The 21487-nt window shown below is 39.3% G+C and overlaps 1 protein-coding gene across 2 annotated transcripts; it reads left to right on the top strand.

Annotated features, from left to right (window-relative positions):
* On the top strand, positions 1 to 20541 carry UBE2D3 (ubiquitin conjugating enzyme E2 D3). 2 transcript variants are annotated; one of them, XM_080343925.1, is made up of 7 exons: positions 1 to 273; positions 12669 to 12732; positions 12816 to 12847; positions 15167 to 15244; positions 16060 to 16165; positions 17502 to 17595; positions 19211 to 20541. In XM_080343925.1, coding segments are annotated over exons 2-7 (357 nt in total). In that variant the 5' UTR covers positions 1 to 273; positions 12669 to 12731; the 3' UTR covers positions 19257 to 20541. The 2 variants fall into 2 exon arrangements, with proteins under 2 accessions (XP_080200051.1, XP_080200052.1); XM_080343926.1 differs by lacking the exon at positions 1 to 273 and adding an exon at positions 9053 to 9075.
* The last annotated feature ends 946 nt before the right edge of the window (positions 20542 to 21487 follow it).

Genomic DNA, 21487 nt, shown 5'->3' with positions numbered 1-21487 from the left:
GATGGCGGCGGGCTCGTCTAGTTCGGGCTCTTTCCGGGATCTCTCGCTTTCTGCAATAACATGACACAAACGCGCACACGCTCCGCTCTCCCCTCGGCTCCGGAGCAGCTGCCGCGGTGCCATCACCCTCTCCCCGCCTTCCTCCCCTTCCAGCCCGGGCCCGGCTCGGCCCTCCCGCCGCCCTGGCCCCCGCGCCGGGCGGGAGCGCGGCCCGCGTTGCACAATCGGAGCCGGGTGGAGCAACTTCGCGGCTAACTCGGAAAAAATGCCGAGGTGATGAAAGGGGGGTTTCGCCTTTTTGTTTTAAAGCCTCTCCCGGGAGGGGGGGGAAAGCTCCCGACGTGAGGTTGCGCTGGGGCAGCTGGAGGGTTTCTCGGCGGGTTTGGGAATTGCTCGGGGTGTGATCGCGGTGGCGTTACCGGGAAGTCGCTGTTGGTCTGAGCTCCTACGCGAGCTACGTGGAGCACTTACGTGTTTCTAGAGCTGAGAGGAGTTTCTTGGTCACCTCTGCCAAGATGGCAGAAAGTCGGTGTGTCCTGGAATTGGTGAACTAAACTTTGGTGCGCAAAACACCTTTTATAGGCAGCGTGTGAAGTTTGCCACCTACTAGTCTTCCTGTAACATCCCATCTCTTGTTGGGCATATTTTAGTCAAGAGGGGGCCGTTTATAATTTGTTAGTGAAAGGAAATCTCTGTTATCCCTGAAAATTTGAAATCTGTTCCGGATTAGTGCTAGCTAAGTGAATTGTCTTTGAATTACGGCTGCATTATCACAGGAATTTCGGAACAATTCCTTTTGAATCTGCCATCAGAACTTGTTCCCCTGTGCTAGTGGATGATATCACTTGAGTTGAAGCACAGCTAGGATACTCCCTGGTATGCTTTGTCATCAGCTCGTGCTTATGAAACACATTCAGGCACCGCAGGTAAGAATTTGTTGTCAAATATAAACCAAGGCAAACCCCCACTTACACAGTCATCTGGTGGTCACAACCTTAAAACGATTCAGCATGACTCTTCAATCAATAAGCTCGCTCTTTGACTTCGAGGTTTTGGCCTGTTGTGAGCAGCCTCTTGTCCTGCGTTGGTCCTTGCGCTCTGTGGCACTGTATAGTAGCAAACTTCTTCCTTCCTTTACCCAGTGTAGAGTTTAGGCTTGGTGAGATGGTTGGGCAAGGGTTCTTGTGGTGTTTTTGTGTGTGTGTGTGTGTTGTTTTTAAGGTGCTATTTTTAATCAGTTTGATCACACCGTGCTGCAAGACATGTTTCCAAATTCACATAGAGTTTACAGTTTTGATTTTGTATTTGCCAGTTTGGAAAGTCAAAATGGTGATGTTTTGCTAAACTGAAACTATTGCTTGCTAGTTGCTCTCTTCCCAAGCATGGCTTCCGATATGAATGTTTACTCGGATTGAGGCTGAAATCCAAAAATAGCAGGGCCTATTTTGTAACAAGGTAGTTGTGGCTTTAAATTTTGGTCTTGCCGACCGGTAAAGCCAGAGAATGGCACTCTGTCCCCAGTGAGGTGGGATCCCCTGTTTTCCAACCGTAAGGTCACAATCAGACCTTGAAACTCCTTGCTTCCTTGTAGTATGTTGTTGGCACTAGATCAGAACAGGCTAAAGAGAGACCGGGACCTCAGAACATTGTAATCACACATAGCTGGTTAGTCTGACTTGTGGTATTACCTGTCAGGGCTGGAATTCATTGTCTCCTGCAGCAAATGACATCGCAAATGCACCGGCAAAAGTATTTTTGGTTTGTGTGGCCAGCTACCTCTTCGTGGACTTGGTGTATCAAGCAAAATAGATTTTTTTTTTATTATATTAGGTGAATCAGACTTTCAGACTGTGTCAGCGTGTCTAAGTTTAATGTGAAGTATGATGCACATTCAGAATACAACCACTACTTAAAACAAAACTGGCAAATTCTACTTTTGGGTTGGAAATGAAAGCACATGAGTATTCACATGTTATGTGTTCGGTCTTCTACTTCTGAAACACCCTTCATAAAGCTCTGTTCAAAATGAAGTAGTTGTCAGGTACATAGCCAGTCCCAGAATGATTTATGTTATGTTGGAACTCATCATCGCATCTGTGCCATCTGCCCTGAGGGCAGCCTGCATTCGATTGGCAAAACTCTGCTTTTATTGATACGACTTGCACTGCGCAAGAGTGGCAGTTATTTTAGTATAACAAGTAGGTGCTTTTGCCAAGGAATAATGTGAGCCTACATCTTACTTTTAACTCTTTCCTTTCATGATTTTTTTTCCCCAAATTATCTTAAAGGCAATGGAACAAATTGATGTTGATTTATGAACTTGTATCTAAATGCTTGTGGCACGTTGTCCAAAGTGTTGAGTGCGCCCTGCTAAATGCACATCCTGTAATTGCTGCAGAATGTTGGCGCTTCAGGTTCAAATGATGATGATCTAGTAGCAGGGAAACATTTATGTAGGAGTGGGGAATTGGGAATGTGTAAAATTGAGAAAACTTGAGAGTGTCACATCATTGATGTACATCCATTTTATCACTGCTATACGCACCCGTTAAAGCGAGGCAGTATAAAATGCCTAAGTGGTGATCTTGATAGACTAAAAATAGAATTAATACAGGAGATGTATGCATGAAATGTCGCATCTGTGAAATCCTTAAGACGACTTGTGCCTGTTGTGTTTTATATCCATTTGGTTAAGCATAACACAAGTCAGCATCATTGTGGAGGGGTATTTTATTAGAAAATCTTAAGTGGACTTGGAATCCTGAAAGCTAAATGCTGAAGGTGGCAAAACCATTTATCGCTACTTAAGTATAGATAGAAGGCTTCCATTGTCAGTGATGGAGACTAAATAACTCTTTTCCTCAAGGCTATAGGCTCCAGCATTATTCCTAGGTGTAGAATTAATTGCAACTTTAATCCCACTTTCCAGATGTTCATATAAGAAATGCTACGAACTCTGGAGTGATGTGTAATATTTTTCAGAGATCGTGACATGCAGCAATGAAGGCAGCATGGCAATCTGCATTGGTTTAACCAGCTTTATATGCTGAGCGTGACATCCTATGGGGTGGAATATCCCTTTGGTCCATTGGGATCAGCTGTCCTGGCTGTGCCCCCTCCCAGCTTCTTGTGCACCCCCAGCCCACTCGCTGGTGGGTGGTGTGAGAAGGAGAAATGGCCTTGACTCTGTGTAAACCCTGCTCAGCAATAACAAAAACGTCCCTGTGTTATCAGCACTGTTTTCAGCACAAATCCAAAACACAACCCCGTACTAGCTACTATGAAGAAAATTAACTCTATCCCAGCCAAAACCAGCACACACCTGTATTCAAGTCCAGCATTTACTGTTAGGGTCTTGGGTGTCTTTTAAGAACTAGTCATTTTTTATGAGAGGGGAAGATTGATGCTTCCTTAACTAGAAAGTTTGGACCACAGTAACTTTGTTAATTGGGCATTGTGCTTGTGAAACAAAGTCCCAGTTAGCATAGATCTTTAAATGTGTGCATTGGAATGAGGGAAGAAGGGGATTGTAATCTTAAGTAATTTACAGAACTGCAGAGATCAATATTTCATTAGATGGGTACTTCTGGCATACCTTAAAAACAGAGTTCTCCAGTATGCTGAGAACTCGGGTGGGATAATGTATAGGGTAAAAAGGCTGTCCAGCCAACATTTTTATTTATGATCACTCCAGCTTTTCAAGATCTGTTTTTGAGAGTAAGCCGGTGCTTTTGCTAGTATTCCCTACATGAGTTTCTCCTATAGAAGGGCTGATGTAGAACTGCGGAATGAGCTCCCTTCAACCGCCTCCCCAGTCTGTAACCAGCTCTGAAGCACTGATGCCTTTCTTTGCACTCACATATTAATGGGTAGAGGAGGGGGAAGGATGTAAACAGCTGTAAGTAGCAGCTGTTGAATACAGAGCAGTTAAGCTGTGGAGGCCACCTCTAGCCTGGCATCATCCTCTACCCGCAGATGTTTTCTCTGCGTCTACTGGCTTGAACTGTTCAAGTAGAGAGAGGATGGATGTTCTTAACCTCCTCTGAGATGTCAAGTGACAGCTGGTAAGGAGGAGTGAAAAGGGTAGAGCTTTTGTGTCATTCAGGTTAGGGCATTGATATGTGATCTCCAATAAATCTTTCTGTTGCAAATATTAAGGTTTTGCCGCTTTAACTGACTGCCCTGTGTTCTTGTATAGGTCTCTCCCCTGTGCGTCAGAGCTGGCAGATGGGAACATGTGGTCTGTGCTTCAGCATTAGGGCCAGTATCTCAGTGTAAGCTGACTTTTGCTGATAGTTTAGGCTAGGATGCTGTAATTCACACTGAAAAGGCTACGGGTGTGCATTTTCTCCTGTGACTGACGTGATGCAGTAACCTGCTAGTATAATATTTGGAAAAAAACCAAATTAGGGTAAGACATGAAAGCAGCAGTGAGAATGTATATCTGATTGTAGTCAGTAGTGCATTTTTATATGCAATTGCTTTTGTCAAGCTGGCTTTATCGGCAGAAGGTCTTAAACTGTGTTGAGTTGCACACGCTGAACAGTTTTGTGAAATTGAATCTAAATGCCTCAGACTCTAAATGGAAAGTACTGGAGCTTTTATTAAAAGAAACTTTCTGTTCAGCGGGCTTTTTATGGGGCACTGATCTGATCCATTAAATGTGGTAGGTTGTGTTGGGGAAGCCTTACAGGAAAAAAATAAAGTTAAAATCATGCTCAAAAGTTAAAATTGGCGTTTATGCCCTTGGCAACTATTTCTAAAACACTTGGACGTAGGACAAGGTTTAATACTGAAAAATGAGCCAAATAGAGCATTGCAGGATTTGGGACTGAAAGCTAAATAGATAGAGGGGATTTTTAAAAGTTTTGTTTAAACATTCTTGAGAGCCTTTTTACCAACAGTAAACTGAAGTATTGAGATTTTGTGTAAAGGAAGCCTTTGTTCTGAACCTCATCCCTTTGAGGGGAGTGATATGCTAGACGTTTTCAAGATCTCCTGCAGTTTTATCCAGTGTAATTGTGATGGTTTTCTATTCCCATTTTAAGAAAGTGAGATGGAAGGATTCCTGACTGCTTTGCAAATGTTAAGGCCCAGTAAAAAAAAAGAGGAGACAAATGTTTAATCCTTTCCACAAGCATCTGGACACCAGAGTTCCAAGCTGAACTGAGTGCAGAAGCTAAAGTGCTTTAGGTCTTCCTGACAGAGGGCATGAGGATTGTGTTTAGTGCTCGGTTCACTTTATAGAGAGCTTTCTCTGTAACCTGGAGTTAGATTGCCCAGGTGCTTGTCATGGCTGTGAGCTCTTCCAACAGTTCTTTTAGGTTTCTAGTAAATACGAGTGTCCTGCTCTCAGACAACATTTCCCAACCTTTGCTGGCCTATTTGAGTAATAGTGCCAGATAGTTTTCAAAATCAGATAACTGCAAACTTTGTTCTTCCTTTTAGACTTGGTTTCAGTTTCTTCCTGCCTTGAATAATCTAGGAGAACCTCCTGAATGACAATTTGCCAGATGAGCAATGGCCTCTTTCCATTGCTCTAATTCAGGTTGCACTATGTTCATAAGTATGCTTTTAAACACTTTTTCCTTTTCTTTTTTTTTTCCCTTAAGCTTTTTAAAGACCTTTATGGACATCATTGTTCCCTCGGTAGCTGTGGTGGAACTCAGCTGTAAAAGCAGCTGCACTCCAGAAACAGTTTTGTATTTTTTCTTCTTTAATGCTCTATTGGCTCAATGTGAGCTGATCATGTAACTGCACCTAATCCTGTAGACAGACCCTTAGTTCTGCATCTCTGCCACTGGCTGTTCAAAATGCAGAACCATTATGAAGGGTAGTTATACACAATAGCATAATATGATAGGGTAATTGTGCAGCTGTAGATAAGCTAGTAGAATCATCCTCACATAGTTGTGTTTGTAGAATATACCCATATGGTATATTGCAGTAGCTTTTGCATGCATCTTTGGATTCATACAAAACAAGGGCTGGTCAAAGTCATGGCTGCTTTTTAAAAGGAAAGCTGACTTTCAGAGTTCTTTAGATTAAATAATTACATTTCAGAATAATACATCAGACTACACCTAAACAATGAAGTGTGATTACAGATGTGGTGCTATTTGTTAGAATATTAATTCAATAACTTCTTGTTACACGATCCTCCTTTCCATACGTTTCCTTGAGAACATGAAGAATTCTTGTACCTTTTTTCAGAAAGCACAGGCTTGCTGAGGTTAAGTGCCCAATTGAGGCCACTTGTGATTTCTACAGAAATTTGTCCTGTGTGCTGCCAGTCCCCACAGTTGTTGTGTTTTGGCCTGTGTCACGTGGAGTCTGGGGCAGCGCGTGTGCAGACGCTGCTTCTGGTTGATACCTCAAATGCCGCTGCCTTACTTTGAACATAAACTTATTTCCAAGTTCATCGCCTCACAGTTGTCTGTATTGAATTGAATCTGCCCCATTGTTTCCCAGTCGCTCTGTTTCTTTTAGCTAGGTGCATCTTGCTGCTTCTCTTGTGGCCTGTTTGTACTAGTTACCTTCTTCTCTGAGGGCTCCATTGTAGTCTTGGGTTACAGAACCAAAGACCAGTGTGGTTCTTGCAGTCAAAAAAGTATTTGAAGTTCCAGGGTCTGATATTCAAAGCTTGGAAATGCCAGAATTAAAATAGCCAGTTATCGTTGAATGGATAGGTAGTTAGCCAGCGCTTTACTTCACACTTTGCCCGTCAATATGCACAGGCCTCATCCTACACTGAGCATATATATACACTGAGCATATATGTTTGAATAGCTCTGTTATTTCCAGGGAATGGTAATGTTTGTAGTACTTCAGAACTGGTGTGTGTAAAGCAGTCAGATTTTCTTCACGTTGAGTAAGACAGCTGCTGTGGGTTTTGTTACTTTGGGGAAAACAAGCCATGCCTTTGAGTTCAAAGCACAACTATAGGTGTGTAGTTGCCACCTTCTTTCTGAGTCTGTTCCAAATGCCTTCAGTGAGTGACCAGGAAAGCAAACTCAATAACTGAGCTCCTTTTCAAGTTGGATCTGTCCAGCTACGGAGGTGAACTCTGCAAAAGGTTGGAACATACAACAGAGAGCCATTTTAGCTGTGCTAACTGAAATTTGCTGAAAACCATTACCTGCATTGTACACCTTCCAGATTTCAGAGCACATGAGAAGAGCTGTAGACAATGTTCTCATTCACAAAGGGCTTGTGTACTAAGAGGTAGGTTCTTCGGAAAGATAACATGTAGTCATCTGAGTAGTTTGTATCACAGCCCAAGCACACAAAGTGATTTAATTACAGTTGCGCAGCAGTCTGGCATTTCCTTCCTTGAGCGTGAGGCTTAAAACATTAATATTTCCATGTTTGTCTTGTAATATACCATTATTGTATTGTTGCATTGTACAAACAATATGCAGTGTGTAGCCCGAAAATTGTAGTACTAAAGGCTTGAGAAAGGAGAACCATGAAAAATAGCACAAGCAGAATAATAAAGATAGGGACAATCACAACTGTTACATTCCTGATCATGTTTTGGGTTTCTTAAAAATTGTTCTGTGCTTTTTGGCCCTTGCTGCTTTCTGTGACTGTTCTTCATGTGTTTTCTTGGCATATTTGTTCTGGCTATTTTTTTTTTTTTTTAAAAACAACAGAAACCTACATCTTTCTGTATTGTGCACTGTCATTATACGTTGTTTTTATCCATTTATTGTCAGCCATAATGCCAGCTTGTTGGAAAGGGATGATTTTCTGCTGGTTACACTTATGTTGCGATGTGTATTGTGCCCCTGCTTTCTTATTCAGCTCAGAAATTCACATTCAGTGTTCTTTCAAACTGTTATTTTCTGCTTCCAGGGGTAATTAATTTTCATGCTGAAATGAATGTTGCAAATGCAGGTGTGTGGGATGAGGCAGTAGTTCTTTGCTGGTTGACACTTCTTAATCTTCAAACAGGCTTAAATGTTCTTCCCCTCCCTTTATAGCTGCTTCCAATCCTTCTTTTTTAAAGCTGGTTTCAGCTGTGAGCTAATGAGTAAGACTAATGCAGTGATGAATTTTTGGATGCTTAGAGTTTGAAATATCCTGTTTAACACAGGCAATGTTAGACAAGCACTCAAATTAATAAATGTTGATTTTAAAAATTATTATTATTTTTAATTACCTCATTTTTATTTACACTTCTGATTTAACAGGATATTGCCTTTCATGCCCTCCAAGGTAGAATGAGTTACTATCTGGAAACTTAAAGCAAATTAACCCAGTTTTTTGCATTATCCTTTCTTGACTACAAACCAGAAAGCTGCAATATCTGATTTTAGCAAATAATTGTGTTACAAACCGGTATTAAATCTGTGAGTTTATGCCTGTGGAGGAAACGTGAGTGATCTTCTGCCACTCTGCGTTTCAGTCAGCTGCTACTATCATTAAAAATAAGCCCTGGCTATTTCCAGCTTAAACTAGAAAAATGTAGCAGTTGTGCCACAGGGAGTATGAATTCTGAGAAACGGGAGGAAAAGGAGCCGACCCTGCTGCTGCTCTACTTGGTACCTTGAGAAATGCAAGTGGTTCCCTGAAGTTATTTTCCTTCGCTGCCTTACTTATGCATGTTTGGATGAGGTATCCTTTAAATTTTTGTCACCCTTTAAATGAGTTCGGTAATCTTTTAAATATCTGGTAGAGAGGAGTTTTTAGCAGCTTTGCGGTCAAAAGAAAAACACTGGTTTGTAATAGGATTGTAGTCCTGCATTCACACTCACACATCCATGTTTTGGATCATCACTTGAAGTATAAGCCAGATTTTCTGTATTAGTTATCATAGAATAATTTTTAATAGACTGTAAGTTACATAATTTACAATGCATGTTCATTGTGATTGTGCAAAACAGGCATATCAGTTAGCTTTTATAAGCGTTTTTTTCCTTGAAAGTACAGCTTTATTTTTTGTTGGCTTTTTGATGAGTGTATGAAGAAAGAAGATTAAGATCGTGGTTGTTTCACCAGTAAGACTACAAATTACTACAAACTTAACGTGAAGCTGGCAGAAGCTGTGGCACTGCATTGGTGTTAAAGCAGGTCTGGCTGTTGCTGTATTTCCAGTTATCAATTTTCCAAAGCTACAAAATTGTACATATATTGCTTTTTGTACGTCCTCTAACAGCAGCATTGGCACTTACTCCTTAAACAGTGTTTAAATCTGTAGAATGCTAAGTGACTAATCATCCCTGTGGGGAGGTGGGAACTATCACAACTTTATATTTGGAAACTGGGACACAGAAATGATGATATGCTGGAGCTACGCTGGAAACCTCTGGCAGTGACGGAGCCTACTAGTCACAGTTGTAATTCAAGACTAAACCTTTCCAACAGGCATGTAACACATCATTCTGAACCAAAATTGGCTTATTGTTTCTGTGTGAAGTTTTGGGAATTTGCTTCTTGGCAGTTTATATCTTTTTTTTTCTTAAGGCACCTGCAAAGTGAAATAGTAGAGCAGCCGACTTCAGGCAAATGTGGGTTCTGTTTGGGGATTTATTAGAGAGTTTGAGGTGTGGATTAGTGCCTCGACAACAGAAAGCACTACTGAAACTGAACGTAAACAGAGAGAAGCAAAGTTGGAGGTAGTAAGCAGTGCAGCAGAAGGAATATTAGAAGCATAAAGCCCTTATATGTAGAAATTCCACAAAACAATGCTTGGGAACCTTTAGTTCTAAAATACCCATTAAACTCTTTGTAAAATGAAACTTGATGTGGACTTTACCTTGGTGAGAAATCAGGTGAAAGAAGGGGAATGATTATGAGCTGTTATTTTTTTTTAATTAGCTCATGGAAATGATCAAGCTTATTTTTGCCATCAGAAATATTTTTCAGATTAAATCTTTTCCTGCTACAGAACAGTCGCTCTTGATTGCTGAACTGCAGAGGGTCAGTTTGTGTTTCCGCTGCTAAGTGGGAAGCTTTTAAGAAGAAAAAAAGGCAAAGCATAAAAAGTTCCTCCCTTTCCTTGACTGAAATGCTTCAACTGGGCTCCAAATGTCACAGCTCGTGTGCCTCTGGTTGTTGAGTTTCCAGTTATTCCAGTTTGCAGCTTTACTCTTTTGACCATTCTATCGGAGAGAAACAAACACAAGAACGCTGCCGCCACAGCTTTTTATTTCTGAATTTAGTGGATAAATGGTTTGCTCTGTGGTTGAAATGCGAGTGGTGTATTGTGTGTTCCCAGCCTCACCTGTATTTTGAGCTGCTTTGTTTAGCACAGTTTTTTGGTGTGGTTTGTTTTGGTTTTTACAGAAATGGTTTGGGCTGGACAAAACTTTAGTCATTTTGCTTATGAAAAATCACTGCTTGTGTGTTGTCTAGAACAGTTTTCAAGTAACTCTGCATGGATGTATATTTTGAAATGGCTGGAGACTCAAATATTACAACCATGTTTCAGCTTGTAAATTTTTCTTAATGTTACTGGAGGGGCTTTTGCACACATTTTTTCACCCGAATTTAGTAAATTTTTGCCTTGCATTTGGAATCCTACTTGTATTTGCTTGTCCTAGTTGAATTACTAATATACTCTAATTTTCCTGCTGTGTTGAAACACCATATTTTTACCTTGAGTACTAATTTCTTAGACTTAGAACTCTCTAGTCTAACGCATGTTCCTGGGACAGTCCACTTCATGCTGTTGTTTTCTTGTCCCTCCTTGTCTTAATGCTATTCATTTTTATAGTTTTCATGAACTACGTGAAAAGCCTTTTTATAGTTTATAGTCCCTGTGATAGTCTTTTAAAAAATAAGATATGATCTTCTTCCCTGATTAATTAAATAACCCAGTAATAACTACACAACTACATTAGTATAGTAACATTTGTGTCTTTGTGCTTATTCTATTGCTACAACATTTAAGGGACGAAAGATCCAGTGGAACTTTTTTCTCTCAGGTTTTGGGAACAATTGATCATTCCTAGAATTGGAAAACACAAGAAATAAGCCTGATTAACAAAACGTATTTGTTAAATGGGAAAACAAAAATATCCTGAAATTTAGAAGAGCTTTCTTCTGAAGGTTCTTTTATATTCCTTGCATTTGCATGGACAGTGTAAATCTAACTTAGCATATTTTCTGGAGGGTGCTGAACAATATATGGACCTAACAAGTGATATTTCTTGGCAGAAATACGTCTACCACAGAGACTCAAAATAATCACTGAGGGTGTAGAGAAATGTCCTCAGAATGGATTTACTATGATGATCTGGAAAGAGCCGTTGCCTGCACTTCTAAATAACAGCAGCAGTGAAATGAACCATAATATTAACTTCATTGTGCCATTGTTGATACAGTTCTGGTTTACAAAGTAGTCCGATGTCAGTGCAAAAATGAAACTTGGTTAATCGGAAAGTTAGTCAAAAATAGCATGTGTAGGGAGGGAAAATGCAGGAATAAGGGGTTTTGGGTGTGTTTGTTTGGGACATATTTTTCCCCTCACTTCATATTGACTTACCCTTACTACATTTTTATCAAGTGCAGAATTTGTGAAACTTAAGGTGTGTACATTAGGATCCTCCCAGACAAAACAGCTGTCTGATGCAAATGTGCATATGTTTCCAGCGTAATAGCTATGCCTGGGTATCTTAAATGTCTGAAAAAGTAATGGAAAGTTCATTTTTTAATGGCTTGTGTAGACTTGCAGCAAAACAACTTGTGTGCAACTGTTAATGTATGGGAGAGGGATTGAAGGTTTTCCCGTTTCTCATGACTTCCAGATGTCTTGACAAGCGTAGATTTATACAAGTTCCTGAAGCTGTTCTTAGATTCAGAAGAGAGCAGGGAAGGGTATACATTTAATTTTAAAAGACACTGTTCAAGCAAGTAACTTGCTGAGCGTTTAAATGAAGTAATACTGAGCTGCTTTGACTGATCCCAGCAATCTTGATCCTACACGAGGAAACCTCCATCTGAAGTTTCTGTTTTCATTTCTCACTGTAACGGGGAAGGGAGGGAATTGTTTCTGCAGCTCAGTTCTTCAGAATTTTAAAGGTATTATTGTCTTAAGTATCAAGTTTAAAATTAAAAATACAGATATTTTTCCCTGATTCCGACAGTTGTCTGCGTCTTTAGTTTTCCCGTCTCCTTTGATCTATGCAAGATGTATCCCTGATGGGAGTAGTGAGGAAAAATGAAACTTAAGTTTCCGTGTTGTTTTTTAGGTTTTTCTTCCTGCTCTGAGCCTCAGCATCAGGCGGTACATTACACAGTGCTTTCTGTTGAATGAAGACTCATCAATAGCTTTCTCTCTTCCTGCTTCAGGCTTCTCTAGCTAAGACTGAATCCTTGCAAATTGTGATCAGAAAGTGATTAGACTTGGCCCACTTCAGGCTCTGTATCCTGCTCTTCTGTCTGTCTTTCAGCAGGAGTGTCTTTACAGTTGTGATATTTATTTGGAAAAGCATAGTCATTGTAGCTGTTTACCTTCGTAGCTGGTTTTGGCGATTGTTGTCTTTTATAAAGGCATTTTTGACACTGATGTAGTGTTTCTTGTAGTTGTTATTGCGCATTCTCCTGTGTTTGTATATGGGAAAACTTAAAGGTTTTTGCTGGACATGAAGTGAAAATGACTAAGTTCATTAGTGTTTCTTCTCTGAATAATTTATTTTATTGTTGTTCTTTTATTCCTAAAGGAACTTAGTGACTTAGCCCGTGACCCTCCAGCACAGTGTTCAGCAGGTCCCGTTGGAGATGACAGTAAGTAACCCTTATGTTTCATGTGTTGCTCTAACTCACGACATATCATGCATAGATAATAATGCGGAGTTTTTCTTTTGTAGTGTTTCATTGGCAAGCCACAATTATGGGACCTGTAAGTATTCGAATTCTTGTGATGTAATATTAAACTAGTTGTTCTTATTCAGGTGGAAACTGTGGGGTTTTTTGTTTTACTTTGTAACTCCCCTTATCAGGCCCACGTGTTTCAGCTGAAATGATCCTCTAGAGCAATGTTAGGCATTATCACTTAATATATAGAAACTTTGCATTTAACTTTTTCTGAAGTTTGAATCTAGCACGAACTTTGTAGTAGGAGCTGGTCTCAGTGTTAGGAATTAGATGAGATGCTTTTGTGTGGATTTTGGAACAGAGAATCCTTATTTGGTCTGGTGTCATGTACTGAGATCTTGAAAACATATCTAGATATAGGAGGGAAAAAGTCACTGAAGTGTTAGGTTCCAGTTACGCCTGGAGGAAAAAATTGTGTGTTAAATGAAACCTGAATGTGACCCTTTCCTTGTTAGAGTAAAGAAGGCAAATGTTTGCCTTTACTGAAAAGGTAACCTGCAAACACTTGACATCTGGCGTTCTCAGGGCTGGTTATCTATATTTAGAAAACAAAACCTGCTGTAACTTGAGAAGACAAATATTGGATGCCAGTAGACCTGCAACCACAATGCGGTGCTTCTGGTGAGGCTACGGAGTAGGAATTAAATATCAGTGTTGCCGAATTACCCTGACTTTATAGCTACAAGTGTGGTTTTAGGAGACCACGATGGAAAATGTGCCTATTACAGGTTCACCTGACTGGAAAAAATGGCTCTCCATTCCAAAGTCCCTGGTCCCCATTGATTTTAACTAGGTGCTTCAAGAAGATTAATTTGTTTAATAGCTATATTAATGTTTAAAAGGCAAAGAATGTTCTGCACTGTACTGAATATGATTTTATGTGGCTGGTGTCTGTGTGGCCATAAGGTGTTAAACAGCGGTTGTATTTAAATTGAGATTATTGTTTTTAGCTTCCTCTTCTGGTTTAGGAATGTACAGCTTTTCTCCTCATATAGTTTTGTGGTGTCAAAAGGTCCGCATTCCTGTTTCAAGTCTGGGCAGTATCCTGACAGAAGTATGGTGTCAGTGGTGCTGGTGGTCCCGTGGTGTTGCTTTGTGCCTTTAATAACAGACAAGGATTGTAGAACCAGTCACCTGGCTTTCCACCTCTGCAGTGCGATATTATCCAGGCTGGCATTTTCTTAGACGTGAGAGAGCGTGCATTGGTCTAACACATTCTCAGAGGAGGTTATAATTGCTAAGATTTATCTGCAGTTCAGGAGTTGCTTTCTGGCTCCTCAAGGCCTCACGTAGTATTTATTGATCAAACAGAGGTTATGTCTTGTCTGCGAGGTTTTTCAGCAGAGTTTGGAGAGGGTATAACCTGTAAGTTTTCAGGTTTGAGTTGCTTGTCTTGTGATGCAGAATTTTATTTTCTGGTATATAAGTAAGATGGAGTTATTTCCTTACACCAGTGAAAAGTTCTCGCAGTGAATGTGAAATAGTAATGTTAATATGAGTCTACAGGTTAATTGTGAAGTTTTTAGCTCTATTTCAGAAATTTAGTTGTAGTTTCAAGTAAAAACTTCTTATATCTTCTCATAACTAGTAACTTATGCAATCCCTATTCAGTCACTCCATGTATTCTCTGCTTATTATCAGCTTTGCTTACTTCCCCATGGTGCTTTCCTGCTAATAGTTAACACCTGAACCAGTTATCCTCATAATTGTTTCCTTGGCGCATGGAAATGTGAAATACTCTTCCATACTAGATTACAATGAATTTCTCATACAGAAAGGGAGGAAGATTTCACTTTAATCTTGATGGGAGGTTTTTTTGTTTGATGCTAGTGGGGTGAGGTTTTTGATTTTGTTGTTGTTTTGGGGTTTTTTTTTGCAACAAACAAGGAATTAGCTGTGTATTTGTAGGTGTTCTGCAGGGCTGAGCAACGCCTGGGCAAGGGCAGAACTTAAAAGGGGATGGAAGGCCCTTAGAGCAGCCCATGGCCACTGTAAGCTTGGGTGCTCATAGCAAATAAGCTCCAAACACGGAACTTCTCTGTACTGTCACTTCTTGGATCTATCTCAGAGGCTTTTGGATGCTTGTGCCAAGTTGTCCTGAGTGGATTGTTAAAGCTGCTGTTTTCTACAAAGCATTAGCTCAGGGAGGTCCATTCAGAAAGTGACCTGTACGTGTTCTGTATCGCTAACCTGAGGAAGTAGTAATTGAATTTTAATTGCATCTCTCTTGTATTAATGGATTAAACAGTTCAGTTGCTTAAGTAACTTTTGTTTAAAAACAAGATCTTCAGTGATATTTAGTCCTAAAGATGGTAATAGGATGATTATTTGTTTACTTTGACAGAATGACAGTCCATATCAGGGTGGTGTATTCTTCTTGACAATTCACTTTCCTACAGACTACCCTTTCAAACCACCTAAGGTAAGTATTGCTTTCTCATTTGTGAAATTAGTTCATTTAAAGAACCAAGTACAGGACAAACTGTCAGCATCTGTGTTGTAATGTTCTAAAGTTCTCACTTCCTTGACGCATTCTTACAGTATCTTAGATGACTATGTCCCTTTCTGACTACATGAGAATGAGTGTGTTGGCATATGTTTTAGGAGCAAATTCATATATATTCTTGGTTTTATTTCTCTTTTTCTTAATTGATAGGAAAACTCATTAGCTTTGTGTTACTATAATAAAATTCTTGCTGAGGGGACTGTCAGGTCTCACAGTGTAGCTGTTTGGGTTGTTCAATAGGAATGTGACACTATGGATAGGGATTAACTTGCTGAGTGCCTAAAATCAGGGAAGATGGCATCTGTTTGGCAATAACTGCAAAATATGCTCTTCTTTGCAGCTGTATCAGCCACTAGCATTGTCTTCCAATTTTCAGTCAATATGAAAGTGCACACTTGGACTCACCACAACGTGTGAGGGCTTTTTTAGCTCTGTGATAGCAGTGGTACTGTGGTTCAGGCACGTCTCTCAAGTGTCTTCATCATGACACAGGCACCTGTTATCAAAACACAGCCTCACACGTGCCCTCTCTCTGGAAATAGAGGGCCTGGTGAATGGAAACTGAGAAGTTGTGGCTTGGGTGCATTTCCATGAATTTGGTGCAGTTTAGCTGCTTAATCTGTTTTCTTTTAGAGTAAATTGAATTGACTGATAAGTTGGCTGAGGAGAAAGGGTGATGTCATTGTCGTCATAGACCAAAACACACTCTTCATATTTTTTTTTTGTTGCAGGTTGCATTTACAACAAGAATCTATCATCCAAATATTAACAGTAATGGCAGCATTTGTCTTGATATTCTAAGATCACAGTGGTCTCCTGCTTTAACTATTTCTAAAGGTAACTTTTGTGAAGGAGAAATACTTCCTTCTTGTGTTGAATACTGTGCTTCTAGCTTTGGTTGTCTGGAGTTCTTACTCATCTCTTGATTTCCCTTACTCATTCTAGCCTGTGTTTTGCCAGTTTGATAATGCTATTTTCCTGCGTTTTTAACGGATATTTGTTTTTTCTAACATCTTCTGCTATATGGCTGTTTAAGGCTTTGTCAGGCCACTTACTTGCTTTAGTATTATTATCAGAGCTTATTTACTAGCTTGATCCTGGAGGAATCTGCCAGCGTTTGGATTGAAACAGGGCTGTGGTGGTGCTATTTGAGCTAAGGCTGTGAAGCTGTTTGTTTGCAGCTGTCCATGTAGATACATGTTTGTATATTAATTTAAAGTCAGTTTTTAATAATGAAATCTGCATTGTTTTTTGACTGAGCTTGTCTAGAATTACCTGCAGAGTTATATTGTCATAACTCTGTGGTAGATGTACAAAACTGTTATTGATGCACACTGCTTTTTGCCACTGTGCGCTGGCGTTGTATTACGTTACTTCAACTTAGCTCACTGATTCTGCTTCAGGATAAATTGCTGTTGTGCTGCAATAGAAGCTTTGTAGCTTTCCTCATTTTACTATAGCAAATAACAATTAATATTCAGATATTTTCATGGTGATCAAATTTTGTTTTACCTCAAAGCCACTAGTCACTGTGGCTTCAAAAGATCCATCAAAATGCTCCTTTTTGTATAGAACTTGTAATTCCTGTCTGTCATAGAGTAGGTTTGTGATTTGAACGTGGATTCCCTACATTTTAGTGCTTTCACTATTGGTTTTTCTTTCAAAGCTACTGTGAGGGTAGAGGATGAAGTCCTCATAGCTGCCTACAAGTGTTACTACTTTATTTTACAACATGTGTAGTTTTAATGGTGCAGACCAGGGTATTGCCACCTTACATACAATATGGAAAGAATTCAGTCTGATTAAAAAAAAAAAAAATTGAAAAAGTTTTAGTAAATCAAACCATGGAATGTGCTGATCATGAGCATATCTAATAACATGCTTTTGTTGGCTGTTGTGTTGTCGTGCAGGGGACAACAGTGCTGTTCTCATGTACATACTGACAGCTCTAAGTATTGGGAAATAGGAAACAAATAGTTCTTACAGACTTTTAAGTCTTCCTGGGCTTTTTATTTAGAGTGGATTACGAGTTTATTTTGGCCATATATCAGGAAAATGCTTTTTAGGGCCTCTCCTGTGCCGCCATTGTGCTAATGCAAAGATCTGTGCTCCATTCTTTCTGAGATTGTTGCTCCTGTTTTGCTATCGAGTATTGTCTCTTTTTATTTTACAGTTCTCTTATCCATTTGTTCACTGTTATGTGATCCAAATCCAGATGACCCACTAGTGCCAGAGATTGCACGTATCTATAAAACAGACAGAGACAAGTAAGTACGGAGTTGTGTAAGACCGATATTTTAACACAAGTTTTGAAGAGTGCATTGTCAGGCAGCAGTTGTGTTGAGTGAGCCTTTTGTCACAATCTGGGATGGGGAGAACTTGTGTGTCAAAGAAGTACCTATTCTTGGTCATCCCTAATGTAGAAAGAAAGGGACTCAGTGTCTTCGGAGCTGTGGGTGAAGGAGACTATGTTTTTCTCATTTGCGTGGCAGTGGTTTAAAATATGTACTGCATAACATTTTGTTTACCATGCATAAAGATAGTTAGATCTTCATACTGAGGAAAAGCTTTGTTATTTTGATGCTTGCTTTTGGTAGCAGCTTGATCTTTAATTTTGGTGCTCCCCTTGAAAAAAAGGCTTCAGGACTTTTTTCCTATCTGTGTTGAAAAAACCATTTTTTCCCCTTATGTGTTTTTAACATTTTGCACAGACAGAATTATGTGAAGTAGACTTTATTTTTGTTTATATATATATATATATATTAATGCTAAACATACTTGTCCAATTAGGTACAATAGGTTAGCAAGAGAGTGGACAGAGAAATACGCTATGCTGTAGGGTAAGAAAATCTGCACATTATGGTGCATTTAACCAAACGGAAACTTGTCAGCACTTGGGTGCTGCATGCTCTAAGGCACTGGATTAACTAACAGATAATGGATGCACCAGTTACTGAACTTGGATATTTAACAGCTTGATCTGTGGTTAGTGTGAAATGGATTGGCTAGTCACTATTTCTCACAGATACTGCTCTTGCATGGCCAAAAAAAACCCCCAGATAGTATTAAATCATTGTTGAGTTTTAAGCCAGCTTGTCAGCTTATTCTGGTAAGTATTTAGCAAGATTTTACTCAGAATTTCATTAAAGTGATGCCCTGCAGGAAGACCTCATGTGTAGACATGGGTGAATTTAGACAATCCAAATTCCGACTTTTGATTACTCAGCAGTGTCTGTCTTCTATATGTAAGCTAGGAAGATGTATCGGGATCGTGTTCTGCTTGTGTAGTTGAAAATTAACTTCTTACTGACAAGCATGGAGTTAAGTAAAAACTAATTGTTAGCTTAAATCCTGTGGAAGTAGCGTATGTAAATATTCTTTTAATGTCCTTTTTAAAAGTTGATTAGTATATTCATGTGGAAACAGAATATTAAGTGTGAAGAAATGCTTAATGTTGTTTTTACTCTAAAATGGGAAAACTGACGTTTTGTATCCAATGATATTAATTAACCCAAGTAATCTTTACTTATGGCATGTGATACTCTGTAATCGTTACCTAAGGTCAGTATTTAAATGAAACGCTCCCCTTGCCTCTCCCACCCCAGGTGGTCTCCATTCCTTCCCTTTCGGTAGTTTTTCACAGCAGACTTCTAGCAAATCTGCTTGTCTTGAATTTGAAGTGTTTCATATAAATTAGAGAATATTCTAGTTAGTCCAGGTAGGGAGTCGTTCAGTATTTTCAGTTCAAGTGTATCATAGTATAGAAGACGACTTCTCTTGGTGTGAAGAGAATAGGGAGATGGGGATAAAGTGATACTTAGTCATTAACTGCTCGGGAAATTGTCATTTTCATGCTGACACCAATCCCTCTTTTCCCTGCAGGTACAACAGAATATCTCGGGAATGGACTCAGAAGTATGCCATGTGATGCTACCTTAAAGTCAGAATAACCTGCATTATAGCTGGAATAAACTTTAAATTACTGTTCCTTTTTTGATTTTCTTATCCGGCTGCTCCCCTCTCAGACCTCATCTTTTTTATTTTTTTGTTTACCTCCTTCCATTCATGCACATGCTCATCTGAGAAGACTTTAGTTCTTCCAGCTTTGGACAATAACTGCTTTTAGAATCTGTAAAGTAGTTACACAAGAACAATTGCCCAAGATTCAGAATTTTTTTTAATGGAGCATGTGTATTATGTGGCCAATGTCTTCATTCTAACTTGGTTATGAGATTAAAGACAAACATTCCTCACTGCTCTAACAGATACTGAAGATGTCACCTGAAGGGGGGAGGGGAGATGGGTGTTCAATTTTCTCCCATCAAAGAAGTAACATTGCTGTAGCAACATCCATCTTGTTTCAAAACCTTCCAGTGTTAGAGAACTGAGGTTTTATTATATACTTTTGCTCATAACTGATGTGTCTGGAGAATTGGTACTGAATCTATAGCATCAACAGAACAGAAAATGTGATGTATCTTATGCATGTCAATAAAGGAATGACCAGTTCTTGTTTTACAGAGAATGGAAATTGGAAGTCAAACATCCCTTGTATTCCAAAATAGGGTCTAAGAACATTTTTGTAATTCATTTAAATTTTGTTAGGAGGCTTGGAGCTATTAGTTAATCTGTCTTCCAAAACACTGTTTAATATAGCACTGAATAAATGATGCAAGTTGTCAATGGATGAGTGATCAACTAATAGCTCTACTAGTAATTGATTTATTTTCTTCAATAAAGTTGCATAAACCAATGAGTTAGCTGCCTGGATTAATCAATATGGGAAACAAAATCTTTTGTAAAAGCAAAGCTGGTTTTTGTATATACTGTTGGGATTTGCCTCATTGTTTAACATCAAATAATGATGTAAAGTTCAATAGAGTGAATCTTTTGCCATTTTCAGTTATAATGCTCAGTCTGTTGCAGGTTGACACATTGTTCGGCCTGATGTATGCAGAATTAATAAGCTAACATAGTAGTGTAGCCGTAGTCGTGTGCTACACGTGGTGCTGGGAGCCCAGCGTTCAAGGATGGACTTGGGACCCAGCAGATCTGAAGTGGTGTGTCACGGAGACCCTTCCTGATGCACCCCTGTTTGCTGACTGAGAACCTTTTTCTTCACCTTGTACACTTGACAGCTGAAAGATCTTAATGTGATAGTAATGATGAGGCAAAAAAAATATATAAAATAAAGTACTGTTTTGATGTGGGAATTGTCATGAGGCTGTGTTGAAGTGACTTTACTATGTGGGATGTTCATTACCATTGAAAAGGACTTGTTCAGCCATGCTGCCATTTGCGTTGATGACTATTTTAATACAACAGACACTTTCCTCCCATCAGGTGACTAAACGTGGATAAAGACTCATTGCTATTGGATCTTTGTTCTACAGGAAACGTTGTCTTGTGCCATTAGCTTATCTCTGCAGCAACAAGGGCATTATTAAACATCCAGCTCTCCTCTTTCCTGCCCTCTTCCTTCACATTTTTCCCTGTTTGATTTTTTTTGGTCTCTTTTTTTAACATACGTAGCTTCATTTTCTCTAGTCTTGTATTATCAGTTTATTGTGCATCTGTGACTTCACACTGGCACCACTTTTGCACTGCTTAATAGTTATGTACATTCTGATTCCTTGTCCCCACATGGATGTGGAAAGCTAGATGTAAAATAAATGTTAAACCTTAATTTTTATAAAAATGTGAATATGTAGTTTGGACATGGTTTGTTCTGGTTCTAAGCTATGGAAGTGAACTTGTAAGTCTAGCTGGCTTGAAATTTAGAAACCTGGGCTCTCTTTAACAGCGCTGAAATGATGTTCTCAAATTTAAGTTGCAGTTCGTGCAGTATTTCTGCTTCGCTAACTGAAGATATTTTTTGCTTACACCATTTTGCTGGAAAAATGGATATACTTAAAATGCAGCTGCCAGTAACATTACAGCTGAGATAAACACTTATATTTCTAAGCTTGCAAATGTTGCTGTCACCTTTTTGGTAATTGTGTTAATTTGTTGCTCGTTACTTTGTTTTGTAGTCTTAGCTGATGAAATCACACCATCAGCTAAAAAAATGTGAGATGTGAGGCATCAGGTTTATAAACTCAACAAGATGTGGATGAGGAAGGGTCAGGGAAGGAGAATATAGTAAAATATGACATGGAA

This window comes from Nesoenas mayeri (assembly GCF_963082525.1).
Source record: "Nesoenas mayeri genome assembly, chromosome: 4".
Taxonomy (NCBI): domain Eukaryota; kingdom Metazoa; phylum Chordata; class Aves; order Columbiformes; family Columbidae; genus Nesoenas; species Nesoenas mayeri.
The sequence above is the reverse complement of the archived record's forward strand: the minus strand, read 5'-3'. Positions and strand labels throughout refer to the sequence as shown.